This window comes from Labeo rohita, chromosome 21, assembly GCF_022985175.1.
Source record: "Labeo rohita strain BAU-BD-2019 chromosome 21, IGBB_LRoh.1.0, whole genome shotgun sequence".
In the NCBI taxonomy this organism is placed as follows: domain Eukaryota; kingdom Metazoa; phylum Chordata; class Actinopteri; order Cypriniformes; family Cyprinidae; genus Labeo; species Labeo rohita.
In genome coordinates, this window is record NC_066889.1 from 17,528,916 (window position 1) to 17,543,518 (window position 14,603).

A 14,603-nucleotide genomic window follows, 5' to 3' on the forward strand; every position below is an offset into this window, starting at 1 on the left:
GAGGTAAGCATAGGGAGGGTTTTATTGTCCTGATAAGGCGGCATCCATTTAACAATTTTAATAATAATGAAAATTTACCCTCAGTATGTTATTATTGTATACTGATTTATAATGTACTTCAATAGTAAGGTGCAAATATCAGCCACTTGCACTAAGTAGTATAAATACTAATATTATTGCTAAGAAAATACTGCTTTTTTCACTTAGTGTAAATAGAATATATATCACTATTTTTTGCCGACTACAAACAGTACTATACATATTTAAAATGAACATTTTCTCTCTTTTCTGTAAATACTAATATTACTAAAATATAACAGTATCCACATCCGACTAGCAAGTAGAAATTAAGATTCATGGCATTTGTGTAAATTAATTGGCTATTTAAATAAAAACAATTACAAAAGAACTCATCCTGTGTGAACGCCCCCTAAGGTTTTCAAATTTGCTGAATTGTTGACTTCTTCTTTTTAATTTATTACTTGTTTTCTGCTGTGCTATCTTTATCAACATCATCTATCTTGAAGTGAGCCCTTTCTGAAACTTCAGAAGCATCACTCTCAGAAAAGGTGAAAGAGACGCTCTTATCTGTTTCGGCTGATCCCTGTTCAGCCACCGTGTGTCTTGGCTTCGCTTTGCTTTGGCTGCAGGCTGCATGCAGATCAGTGTGGTGGGACAGCTGGGTTGGGTCTGATGGATGATTCTGCCTCTGCGCTGGAGACAGCAGGGACTCTGCGAGAGATAAGCAGTATTGGGACGCTGACACATGGCGCTTTCGCAGGAATGAAAGCAAAAAATGTCCACATAACTCTTGATATTTAGATCTGATTGTACCCGGTATAGTAAAGGATGAGAAAATGCGCTTCCTTCAAATGCTTCAAGAGGCATTTTTTAAAGGTTTTGGCATTTTGATCGGATTAATGTGAGCTTTCTACATTTATTTCCGAGTCATGATGGTTTTGTGTTTTGATTTTGTTTTGATAGCTCCTATTCATCTAAAGTGACCTTGAATTAATCCTTCACTAGATGATGCGGCAGCATTTAAAGTATTCAGATAGTTTATATGTCAAGGACTTGGCTTAAAAGCAAGACAATTGGAAAATGTTCCAGGAGGAAAACAAATTAATCTGACCTTCAACTGTGCATTGAATACGTGAGAGAGATGAAAAGAGAGAAAAATACATGAAAACAGCACAATCTCATTCCCTCTCTGATGCAAAGTCCAAAATTGTGGCCTCGTTTGGTCTCTATGGACATCCAGGTGGATCCAGTGAGAGTATCCAGGCCTGTCTGCGTCTCTTCCTGCTCATGCTACACAAATACACTCACCATATCCTCTCTCCAGTCCGTGAATCGCATCGACTGCTTTTAATCCTCTATTTCGGCCATAACTTTTCATGGGAAATGCTAATGTGAGTCCATATAGACTTAATGAGTCATAAAACACTGTTGTACACTTTTCCATCTCCGTCCGGTTTAGACTTCATGTAGGGAGGGCAGGGGACACATTAGACAGACTGATAGTCCATTGAAAATCAATTATACAAAACAATGTACTACTAATGGTTAGAGATTAATGTTCACAGGAAGTTGAAAATAAGGCAAAGCTGATCCCTTGAGGAATGAGGAGCTTATGGATGCACTTTGGCCAAATGTATGAAGAGAGGTCACAGTTCACATGTTTTCCCTAAAGGGTTTTTAAGAAAGAGGTGTGAACGAACTTTGTATTTTAAGAGCTTGTTCTCACTGGTTGTCAACTTGCAGTGAGGGTTTAAGATTCCTTGTTTGTTCAGTAATGGCTCTAGACTATCTATTTGACCTTTTGTGGATGACCTTTAAGACATATATACGGCAGTATCTAAATCCGGGGAGTGAGGAAAGGTATCTTTTCATATATTAGGCATTCTGGGAATTCAAGGTCAGGGCAGGGTGACCCTCAGGACCTCCCAATGCCTGGAGCTACAAAGCAGAAGCTCAATAGACATTAGTCCATCACTCAATTGCATCATGTCAAAACTCATCAATACCAAAGTGAGAGTGATCTCAATAAGTGAGTAAACCGAGGAAGATATGACAGAGAGAGATGATGGATGAGGAAAAAGTATGAACCAAGACGTGAAAAAAGGGATTTAAAGGATTAGTTCACTTACAAAAAAAAACAAATTCTTGATAATTTACTCATCCCTATGTCATCCAAGATGACTTTCATTCATGTCTTTCTTTCTCTAGTCGAAAAAAGAAGGTTTTTGAGGAAAACATTCCAGGATTTTTCTCCATATAGTGGACTTCAATGGGGATCAACGGGTTACAGGTCCAAATTGCAGTTTCAAAGTAAATATCCTATGGAAGTTTAGGACATTAACACATGAGGAACTGGTCAAAAGAAATGTAGTTGACGTGATTTTTGATTGCAGTCACTGTAGTGATTCACAAGTCAAACCAAAATAGAAAGTCACTTGTTTTCATTTCTCTCAGTATTGTTTGGAGTTTTAAAATGGGCTCCAGTTGTATTTATGTATATCACTAATGTACACCTCCGCCCACATGTGTACCTACACAAAGTTACTTTAGATGGGGTCCATTGTGGCCTGCTTGTGTTTGGTTTAGAGGTCTAGAGAGCATGAGAAAGTATGTTTCAGTGTGACTGTAGGCGCTTGGAGACTTGGAGGCCATTTTGAGTGTCTGGTGATTGAGTCAAAAGTAACACCTTGCATGGGAAGTGTGGGAGCTGGGACACGGGTTCTCACATTCATTTAACCTTAAATTAAAAGTGTGATTATTTTGTGTCCAGCTTGAAAAGTTCGGCTGGATGTAAAACAGACAAAAATTTCATTCTGTTCCCAGAACAAAAACAAGGTGTGGTTGTTATTGTTCCTCAGACTAAACACATTTCAAACTTTAGTCTGGTCCTGACCAGCATTTCCTCCATTTACTGACATCAAGACAAAACAGTCACTCTAAAAAATAGTATCATCCAACAAACTTCTTTTTGTGAAATGTTTAGCCTGAAAATAGTGTCTGAACATTAGATTTCTATAAAATCAATGCCATTTGGTTTTAATATTTTATGTAATGCAATGACCTTCATGCCAAATTCTGTCATGAAAATCTTGATGGTGGGGGCGATTGGTTAACAGAGCATCAAACTACTTGGCACAAGCTGATTGGTTAATGTTTTATATCCGCAGCCAATGAGCCTGCTTTACATTTAAATGGCTGGTTAACATTCACTAGAGCATTTCGCAGCACACTTTCAGACTTATTCTGAAACCCTCCACCTCCCCAGCTCCACCTGTATAGATCTGCTACTCACAGCACTGTATCAGCGTATGTGTTGACAGTAGGAAGTTCTCCCAAGACCAATTAACATTGTCATATCCATTACCATGCTAAAATGTTCAGATTGTTGAGGTCAAAACGTCACATTCACCTTGCAGAATCTACAAAATGTTAATTATTTTACCAAAATAAGAGGGATTATACAAACTCCATGTTATTTTGTAATGACCTGAATAACATGTTTCACATAAAATGTTTACATATAGTCTACAAGAGAAAATAATAGTGGAATTTATAAAAATGACCCATTCAAAAGTTTACATACGCTTGATTCTTGATACTGTGTTGTTACCTGAATTATCCAGAGCTTTTTTTTTGTTTAGTGAAAGTTGTTCCTAAGTCCATTGTTTGTCCTCAACAGTTAAACTACCCGCTGTTCTTCAGAAAAATCCTTTAGGTCCCATGGGTTCTTTGGGTTTTTCAGCGTTTTTGTGTATTTGAACCCTTTCCAACAATGACTGTATGATTTTGAGGTTCATCTTTTCACACTGACGACAACTGAGGGACTCATATGCAACTATTACAGAAGGTTCAAATGCTCACTGATGCTCCAGAAGCCAGGGTGAAAACTTTTTGAATTTAAAGATCAGGATAAATTGAACATGTTTTGTCTTCTGGGAAACTTGTAAGTACCCTCTGTAGCTTCTGAAGGGCAGTACTAAATGAAAAAAATATGATATTTAGGCAAAGGAAGAAAAATGTACACATCTTCATTCTGTTCAAAAGTTTTCACCCCTCGGCTCTTAATGCATTGTTTTTCTTTCTGAAGCATCAGTGAACGTTTGAACCTTCTGTAATAGTTGCATATGAGTCCCTCAGTTGTCTTCAGTGTGAAAAGACGGATCTTAAAATCATACAGTCATTGATGGAAAGGGTTCAAAAACACAAAAATTTGTAGGACCTTAAGAATTTTTCTGAAGAACAGCGGGCGGTTTAACTGTTCAGGACGAACAGGGGACTCATGAACAACTATCATTAAACAAAAAAAAAATACAGCTGTGGATCATTCAGGTAACAACACAGTATTAAGAATCAAGTGTATATAAAATTTTGAAAGGGGTCATTTTTATATATTCAACTAATTGTTTTCTCTTGTGGACTATATGTAAACCGTCTTTTATGTGAAATATCTTATTCAGGTCAGTGCTACATAAAAAATCACATCGCATTTTGTATGATCACTCTTATTTTTGGTAAAATAAGTAACATTTTGCATATTCTGCAAGGTGTATGTAAACTTTTGACCTCAACTGCACATTGAGGTGTGGCTTAAATGTGTCCAGATACTTTAGGGCCACTGTAAGCTTGTGAGTCATGCAACATCTACAATCAGTGATATACGTCCTCTGATTGTTGTTGGTTTTCGTCCCTCTACAGGATTGACCTCCCTCCAACTCACAAGCCTCCTCCTCCATATACAGAGAGACCTCCTGCCATCCCACTGGCCTCTCAGGCCCCTCAGGTGGCCTCATTCTCTCAGGTAAACCTAACACTGCTCTGTTTACTCTGTGGGGGTCCCGTCTCTACAGTCTGATTTACTCTCCTCTTGTGGTACTTTATAATGGGGCTGCATTTGAAAGATGACCACTGGTATGTTCCTTATTATTCAAGGAGCGATTATATGCTCACTTTTTCCAGCATATTTTTTCTCTTTTTGTCTTTTTTGGCTTTTTCACCCATCCAACACATAACCCTACTGAAAAACACACCAGCCTCAAGGTGGTTTGCTGGTTTAAACTGGTCTGGATGGTCTCCCACACAGACAAAAACGTTGGTCAGGTTGGTCCAAAACAAGCTGGTGTTGTGAGAAGTGGCCAAAACCTTCTTAAAATAATCAAAGTCAGTCTGCTGGCCTTCCAAGCTCACTGGTTTTGAGGTGACTAGAAGGCCATTTTAGCCTGGTTCAAGTGTTTTCAGTATTTCAGCAGAGAAAAATTACAGCTGCCAATTGACTCTTCACTTGTAGTTTGATTGACAGGCGATCTGACTAATCATAATGTCGAATTTTGTCTGACAGACAAACCAGACAGGAGAGTAGATTAACATCTGTGGACTTGAACTTGAAAAATGGTATGAATTGACGTCTTTCCACAGCTGAAACGATACCTTCTGATGTTCATTCATGTTTATTTTGTGCTATAACCAGCAAAGCGAAACAGATGATCGGTTCACGTGCCACTTAAACTGAGGCGCTACTGTCAAAACACACTAAAGAGCCGCAAAATGGCATTTATTGTTTGATTTTCTTAAAAGAATGACTAAATTATAAAGTTGAGACTTAGTTTCATACCAAAAGTAACCTGCTCTGTCTTGTCTGTTGTCATGGCACAGCATTCATTAAACAGTAAATTTCATTGTCTAACACCATTAGAACCCAGGGGAGCTGCTAATAATATTTAGCCTTTTTCTATGAGTATGTACTTGCATAATATCTGTTGTGTTATTTTAAAGGCTCGTCGGATGGAGAGGCGCTACGAATTGGCTGAACAGGCGGCAGGCAGGATGGCTCGCAGGGACCTCCAGAGCCCCACTCACCATTCACTCTCCTATCAGGAGTGGATATGTCATCAGAACGGGGCAGACCGTGTTTACATCAACCATAGAGAACACTACGTGTGACGGCGTCCTCATGTCAACTGCAGCGCACTGCCAGCCCCAAAGTGAAAACTGTTTACGAGAATACTGGGAGCAAAACAAAATCACCGCTATACGGTAATTACAACACTGAACTATTACTGGTGTATATACAAGTTCTATATAATGCACAGTAAAAACCCTGGCAGCATATATGTAATAGGTCTGGCTTGTTTAACATGCAGTGTAGTCCAATATAAAATAAATGACCTAGGCTGTCTATATGAGTCTCTTTGTTCACTCATATTTTAAATCTAGTGGTCAAACTGAGGACGACTACAACTGAAATGTCCAAGACTGTACAAAATGTTATTTTTCTTTAGGGATCATTGCTCTTTGTTTGATTGTTTTAATCTTATGTTCCATTACACAATGACTTTTGTCCTTGATAAAGTGTTATTTTTATTCATTGTAGATCAGTTGTCCTTTTAGGTGGCAATTGGCTTATGACTGCTAGAGGTCATTTGCCATAAGTTTTCTTGTTTACACTGTGATGTACATAACGCTTAAAAATAAAGGTCCTTTATTGGTATCTATGGTTGAAGAACTTTTCACATCCATGGAAATGTTCCATTGGAAACAATGTGCTTTATAGCATAAAAAAGGTTTTTAGATTGTTCAAATGTTCTTCGCTCTAATAAAAATTGTTCTTTTATGAACTGTTTACTGAAAGGTTGTTTGGGGAGCCCAGAATGGTTCTTCTATGACATCACTGTGAAAACCCTCTATTGGAACCTTTATTTTTAAGAGTATAGATGTGAATTTATATCAGAAGGCACATGCTTACAGTGCCTTGCAAAAGTATTCCCTTTATTGTTTTCATGTTTTATATCTTATGTTAAACTGCTTTAAATTAGTTTTTTCCCCACATCTACACTCCACACACCACAATGACAAAGCAAAAAACAGTGACAACTTCACAGATTTATTACAAGTAAAACACTGAAATAAGTACATTGCATAAGTATTCATACCCTTACCTCAGCACTTCATTAAAGCACCTTTACAGCCTCAAGTCTTTTTCGGTATGATGCGACAGGCTTTGCACATCTGCATTTGGCAATTATCTGCCATTCTTCACCTCACCTTTTCAGCTCTCAAGCTCTTGTCAGCTTGAATGGGGGCTGGCAGACATTTTCAGGTTTCTCCAGAAATATTTGCTTGCGTTCAAGCCAAGGCTCTGGCTGGGCCACTCAAGGACATTCACAGAGTTGTCTATAAGCCACTTGCTGTGTCCTTAGGGTCATTGTCCTGTTGGAAGGTGAACCTTCTGCCCAGTCTGACGTCCTGAATGCTCTGGACTGGGTTTTCATTAAAGCTATCTCAGTATTTTGGTGGATTAAGCTTTCCTTCTACTCTGACGAGTCCCTCAACCCCTGCCGCTGAAAAACAGCCCCACAGCATGAAGTGCATTGGGATGGTACTGTGGAGGTGATGAGCAGTGCCTGGTTTCCTTCAAACAAGATGCTTGGACTTGAGGTTCATCAGACCAGAGAATCTTGTTCCTCACAATCTGATGGTCCTTTAGGTGCTTTTTTTTGTTTTTTTTTTTTGTAAATTCCAAGCATATGTGATCATGGAGCTCAACTAGAGTGACCATCAGCTTCTTGGTTACCACTCTAACCAAGACTCTCCATCAAATGCTCAGTTTGGCCAGGAGGCCAGCTCTAGGAAGACTCCTAGTTGTTCCAAACGTCTTTCCATTACGGATAATGGAGGCTACATGCTTCTGTGAACCTTCAATGCAACAGAATTTTTCCCCAAACTCTTCCCCAGATCTGTGCTTTGACGCAAGCCTGTTTCTGAGCTCTGCAGGTATAGTTACCAAATCATACTCATTCAAATGAATTTGCCACAGTTTAACTCTACTCAAAATGTAGTAACATCTACAAGCAATATGAGTGCTCCTGAGCTAAATTTCAAGTGTCCCAGAAAAGGGTGTGAATACTTATGCAATGGAATTATTTTAGTTTTTTATTTCTAATAAATTTGCAAAGTTGTTACTAACCTGTTTTGTGCTTTGTCATTATAGTGTATGGAGTGAAGACTGATGTGGGGAAAAAAGTCATTTAAAGCAGTTTAACATAAGGCTGCAACATAAAACTGTAAAAAAAATGAAGGGGTATGAATACTTTCACAAGGCGCTGTATGTACTTACAGTATGTGTGTAGATACAGTACTGTATTATGTACCATGTAAATATCTAAGCTCATAATCAGTGTACTTTACAATAAACTGTGAATAGAGGCTTTTTCAAATGTTTAAGCTCAGTAAGATCATGTTCACTTTTTTCAGTTGATGTAGTGAAGCGTGAATTTTGAATCTCATAACCAAAGCAATCTTTGCATTACATCATACCGATAATCAAATAAAGTGATGTAACCAGTACATATGAGACCTGTTTTATTGCAGTACATTATCAAATGACGTCATTGTCCATCTAAAATAACTAACTGGAGTTATAGGCCTAATATAAAAGACTAGACTGCGCTGCTACTTCTAAAATCCACACACAATCTTATTAGACAGAGTCAAATATAGGTTGTAAAACCTGATGAATGCTTAAAACGCTGCTCTATAGTCATCAAGGCTGCTGGACAACTTTCCCCAGTCGATGATGGAAAATCTCAGACCGCAAAATGCTCTCTGGGAAGGCGCGAGAGACAGCGAATGGGGCGGCGGGAGTGCTAGTAAGAGGCTTTCGGCACAGACTTCTGTCTGCATGTCAACTTATGACTTGTGTTGTAGGTAAACAAACCGGTTATCTGCTGGGCAACTGGATGGGCAAGGCCATTAAACAGCAGGCTTTTAATGAGGTGGCGGCCACCAGGGAGCAATCTATACTATTCTGGCCCCACCGTTCGGGGAAATGTCAGCCAGTGGACCCCCAAACACTCAATGAGAGCATTGTTTATTGCAACTGTGAGTCACCTTTCTGGAATGCATCCACCATCGCTATATAAAAATGTGTCAGTCCCACAATAAAGTGTAAGGTTGGACTCATCCAAGATTAATCCAGTTAGACTAATAAAGGTGCACGTCTCAGTCCAAATCTATTACCGAGCCCACAATAATACAACAGCCTTCTCATCACCTAATACAAACCAGAGACAGCCGTGCTTTGATATATGCGCTCATCCACCGTTTCTTGACAGAGCTTGTATATCCTTTCAAGTTTTGTCTCCTGATCTCTTGTTTGTGTGTCTGACCTGCGGTGGATCTGATATTTCTCCACATTAAGAAGCCTTCTGAGGGATTTGAGGTGCTTGGGTCTATAATTTTCACGTGAGAGATTTCGTATTTGTTCTGGATAAGCAAACGCTCTTTCGTTCCAGCAAAGGTCTCACTTTTGCGAGACTCTAGACACAATGTGGAATGTTGCATAAATATTTTTCCAATGGTATCTTCGGAGAACGAAACCTTTGGGAGCTTTATAATATGTAGACATTGAGCTCCTCTTTACATTCCACCAAGCATGAAACGTTTTTGGTTAACTACAGTGTAAATTAATATCTTCAACCGACAGTTCACACAAAAATAAAAATTACGATGACATTTACTCACCGTCGTCATGTCAGTTCATTGTTTATGATGGTGATATCAAAATCGTGAACAAATCTGCTTTAGGAGTTGGAATTTACAAGTAAAACATTGATTTGGTTCACAATTGGTCTTGTTTATTTCTTCATGGATTGTTAAATTTAAATTTTCAGTCGGTTTCTTACACTAAGCTAACATGTAGCTTCAGAAAACTTGGTATTGAGTCATATAAACCACATTTATGATGGTTGTCAACTTTTTGGCCCAAAGGGCCCCCAGGTAAGATATTTCCTTAAGTGTGCTATAATTATGACAGAGCTGTTTGTTTTTAATTATTTTCTTTTAAACAATCTGGGAAACAAACAGAAACAATAGTTATTAAGGGGAGAAAATAAAAAAAAAGAAATATGATGTATTGATTTTATGCATTTATTAGCATTTTAATTGTATTAAAGAGCAGGTCATATGGTATTTCAAAGTGTCCTAATATTATGTCAGAGAATATACATTCTGAGAAAGGACGATTTTGATGAGACGGGAGTTTTTAGACGTACCCCAACTGTCATGACGGGGTTAAAAACAGTTCACACAGAGCTAGACAAGACGAGCGTTGCAGGTTGAAAAGTATATAAATTGTAATTTTTTTAGAAAATAACCAATCGTTTCACTAGATAAGACTAGATAAGTTTAGAGCCCTTTAAACTGCATTTTGGACGTTCAGATTTTGGGGGCACCATGGAAGTCCATTACATGGAAAGAAATTCTGAAATGTTTTCCTCAAAAAACATAATTTCTTTACGACTGAAGAAAGAAAGACATGAGCACCTTGGATGACAAGGGGGTGAGTATATTATCTGTAAGTTTTTGTTCTGGAAGTGGACTAATCCTTTAAACTATACAGACCACTTTAAGTGCATATACAGAGTCTGCTTTACATTAGCCTTCTTACTGAGTATCTATGTGAATTCTAAAAACCAGCAGGGAATGCAGGAAAATTTCTTCTAGTTGCTTGTGAAATGTCATTTGTCACTTTAGATTAACGTGGACCATCACTGGCGTGATGCTGAAGTATGAAGTAGGGCCATAAAGTGTCTCTTAACACAGCAAAGCACATCCAAAAATTCTGTCCTGCAACTGTTATCAGGAGACTGGTTAACTTTATTAGAACTGGAACCATCTGCAATGTCTGTCTGTCTGTCTCCATCTCCTTCTTTTGCATTCTGAACCCACCTTTAACGCTGACACGTAATGGAGATGCAGTCAACGGCAGCCATATTGGACACCTGCCACGCTCTACGGCCATTAAACTATTAAGTCAGCCGGCCCCAGAGTGACCGTCCAGCGCAGATTTACAGCCCCACAGAGGAGAAGGGAGAAGAGGAGAGGGGGGGCAGTGGGGGGATGGTTAGCATAGTCCAACATTACAGATTTATGACGATGGAGCAGGAGGTGCTATAGGCCTCCTCCTTTCCTTCTCTTTTCTCCTTCAGAGCTGAAAGTCACCCCGTTGTCTTTAAGGGACAGAGCTGACGTGAGGAACAGGAATAGCTGAGGTAACTCTGAGCTCAGGTTAGGACTGGGATGCAACGTTCTTGACAGACAAATTTTTAGACAAAGGAACATCAAACGTGGCTTATTTCTGTGGTAAATCTCTTCATGTACTAAGAGGAAAGACAGTAGAATACAGAGTGGGTTCAAGGATTTGCTGTTTTTTTTCTTGCAACTGTGTGCTTGTATCTCACTTTTCAGACTTTTCAGAATTAGTTGATATCTCACAATTCTAAGGTCCGAATTGTAAAATATAAACTCAAAATTTCAAGAAAAAAAAGTATTGTGACATAAAACATTGAACAGTCTTCTATCCTCCTTATTTTTCAAATAAGAGCGGGAAAATTAAATTTTATGGTAATTTTATGCATCCTACCCGCATCTAACTATTTTTAGCTGTACAAAACAGCTTATTTTGCTGCTTGATATTGCAAATTAGTGTGTCTTACCATATTATTTTAATGTATTATCTTAATTATAAATACACTGGTTTGTAGCGCAAATGGTTTTACTGTTTACTGTTGTTATTCTTATTATTATTTCCCTATAGTGGCTAATCAACCGGAAGTCACCCATACACTTATGCGTTAAAGAATAAAGTATGAAAGTAAGCAGTTTGTAAAAGATAAAGCTATTTCCTCGATAATCCATTGCGTTTATGATTATAATATATTAAAATAATATGATAACAAATATCAGTTTGCAATAAAAAGCACAATGACCCGTTTTTGTACCGGTAAAATACAACGGAAGCCTCGCGTAAGGTTACAACTGGACGGTGGACGCGAATAGTAAAAAATAAGTGGATAAAATCATGATATATCAGCATTAGCCAGTCGATGTCAACGTGTGACTTATTTAAACAACCTAATCCTTCCAAAATGATTCATTCAGGAATTAAACGCCACTTCACGTCCCTCAGAGACGCACAGCGGATTATTTTGGATCTATTTTAGTTGGCATAGCAAAACAAGACACTAGCATGATCTTGCACAACGCCGGAAATGACAGCCCATGAAGCGAAGATGACAGCGTCCGGGTCGAGCTGAGCATAATAATGGATGGTTTTCTCCAGGTACATTATGCTTCGTTTATACAGTGTGATAAGGACTTCATCAATCACATCTAGATTGGTCCCATTTCAGTGGACAGTGAAATAACATTCCTCTTACTTGCTGACTCATATTTTTTGTTGTCTAATAAGATATCAGATGAAGACAGATGAAAAGATATGCAGAGTCATTCATTCACCCATTGATTTGTGTCAGTATATGGGACACTGCGGTTCATCATGACTTCCTAAAGAGATTATAAAGAGGAGCCAGACAGCTGCTGCAGAACTTAAAATCATACACATTTATCTCACGTCTAGATGAAAAACAGCTGTTTATAAAGCCTGCCACCAGTAAGTGCCTGTTGTCTTTTGGCAATAAAAATGCAGTAATGGAGAGACACAATAATTCAGCTTATGGCTGTGAGTGTGTTATTATTAAAGTAAAAGTGGTTCTCAAGTGAAGGGTCACGAGGCAAATGACTCTTATGAATCAGTCCTTTTAATGAGTCAATCAGTGAACCAAACAGATTCATTCTCGCTTCAGTACCCACATTTAAAATCTTTTCTCTCTTGACTGCTTATCTACTTGCATGATGTACTTCCTGTTTGGCTTTAGTGTTCAAGTAGGTGTGAAGACTGCAAGTGTGGGTAGAACTTCTGATTACCAGATAAGATACAAATCTGTTAAGATACAGATTTAAGATACAGATTTGTAGTGTTATAGGAAAATTAAATAAAAACATTATTCACAAAAACTTTATTCATCATTGTTTAACACAGTGACATCTAGTTGTAAGGTTAAAAAAAGTATGATTGTGAGATGGGTGAAATTATCAACAAAACATTTTGCTTATTTATTCAAACAGAAATATTCTTATGAAACAAACAGATATTCATGTAGTGTTAATACAATCAGGATCACTAGAATAACTGCATCAAATTAGAAAAAACGTGTTATCAGTAAAATTTGTAATGCTTCTTCTGCACGGCAAGGCTGCATTTATTAGATTGAAAATACAGAAAAAAACAGTAATATTGTGAAATATTATTGGAATGTAAAATAATGGTTTTCCATTTTAATAAAATATATTAATTTCTATGATGCAAATCTGAATTTTCTGCATCATTACTCCAGTTTTCATTGTCACATGATCTTTTAGAAATCATTCTAATATGCTGACTTACAAAAGTTGGAAACTATTTTTTTGTATTTATTTATTATAATCTAATACTTTTTCCAAGATTCTTTAATGAATAAAAACCTTAAAAGAACAGCATTTATTTAAAACTAAAATATTTTGTAACAATATACACTACTGTTTAAAACTTTGGGGTAATTTTTTTCTTTATTTTTTAAATTAACACTTTTATTCCGCAAGGATGTGTTAAATTGACAGAAAGTGATAGTAAAGACTTATATTGTTTATATAAAGATTTCTTTTTTCTTTTTAACTTTATATTCATCAAAGATATCCTAAAAAAGTATCACTATGAAGCATCGCAACTGTTTCCAACATGGATAATAAATCAACATATTAGAATGATTTCTGAAGGAACATGCACTGAAAACTGGAATAATGATGCTGAAAATTCAGCTTTGCATTACAGGAATAAATTTTTTAAAGTACATTAAAATAGAAAATTGGTATTTTAAATTTTAAGAATATTTTACAATATTTTACACATTGAGCGGCAGTGTAGAAAAACACAATGTAATGTCCCCAGGAAAAACCTGAAGCAAAACCACAGCAGTATGCAATGACTGTATTCAAATCTATACAAAACGTTCTTTACAGTATAACATGGTGCTGCGTCTTTCTTTCCCAGACACCCTTGTGATTTCTCTGCTGTTAAACCCAGCTATGTCAGGCACTGCCCTTATTGCACTGAAACTGTGAGACTGCTTCGCCCAACTTCTCTTCCTTTCTAATCATTATTTATGAGTTTTTCTCGGTTCCGTTCTGGCCGTTGGAAGAGAGAGGCTTTCTTTTTTCTTCTCCATTTTTTTACAGCAACCCAAAAATAGCATACATTTTTCTTTGTTAGTGAATGTCGAGGCAATTCAGCCTCGGACACCGAGATTGTAGAGAATACATCTGGTGTTATAAAGGTGAATATATGTATGCAAGTGTTTTGTTAACACCGGAGGGATCAAGGTGCCCTGTGGTGGTGGGGGATGGTCACGTGAACGATTGATTCTGCTCAATGTCTAAATACGTCATCGTTCCCCTCTCTCTCCCCCGCTCTCTCTCACTCAGTTGTCCTGCTATTTCTCCATTTGTCCATCCATTCCCTAAAGATCGCCTCTGCACAGGCCTCTCCAGTTGTTTTTCTCTGACTATTTTCACAGCTTCCTCTGTGATTGTGCTTCATTTGACCTTCAAACCTCCTAATGAACATCTCAAAGTAAAGATAGTCCAAACAAATGACACTCTGAAAGGAGCTTAAATGCAATACGAAAAACAGCTGCCTCATACAGTCGCAGTAT

The 14,603-nt window shown here is 37.7% G+C and overlaps 1 protein-coding gene across 2 annotated transcripts in view; it reads left to right on the forward strand.

Annotated features, from left to right (window-relative positions):
* Positions 1 to 8,351, forward strand: part of nectin3b (nectin cell adhesion molecule 3b) — an 87,775-nt gene extending 79,424 nt beyond the window's left edge. The window contains exons 7-8 of one of the 2 annotated variants that reach the window (XM_051093227.1): positions 4,717 to 4,819; positions 5,791 to 6,060. In XM_051093227.1, the coding sequence (XP_050949184.1) occupies positions 4,717 to 4,819; positions 5,791 to 5,958 (271 nt within the window). In that variant the 3' untranslated portion in view covers positions 5,959 to 6,060. Of the gene's footprint in view, positions 1 to 4,716; positions 4,820 to 5,790 lie in introns of both variants that reach the window. The other variant, XM_051093228.1, reaches the window with a different exon arrangement.
* Positions 8,352 to 14,603: the final 6,252 nt, after the last annotated feature.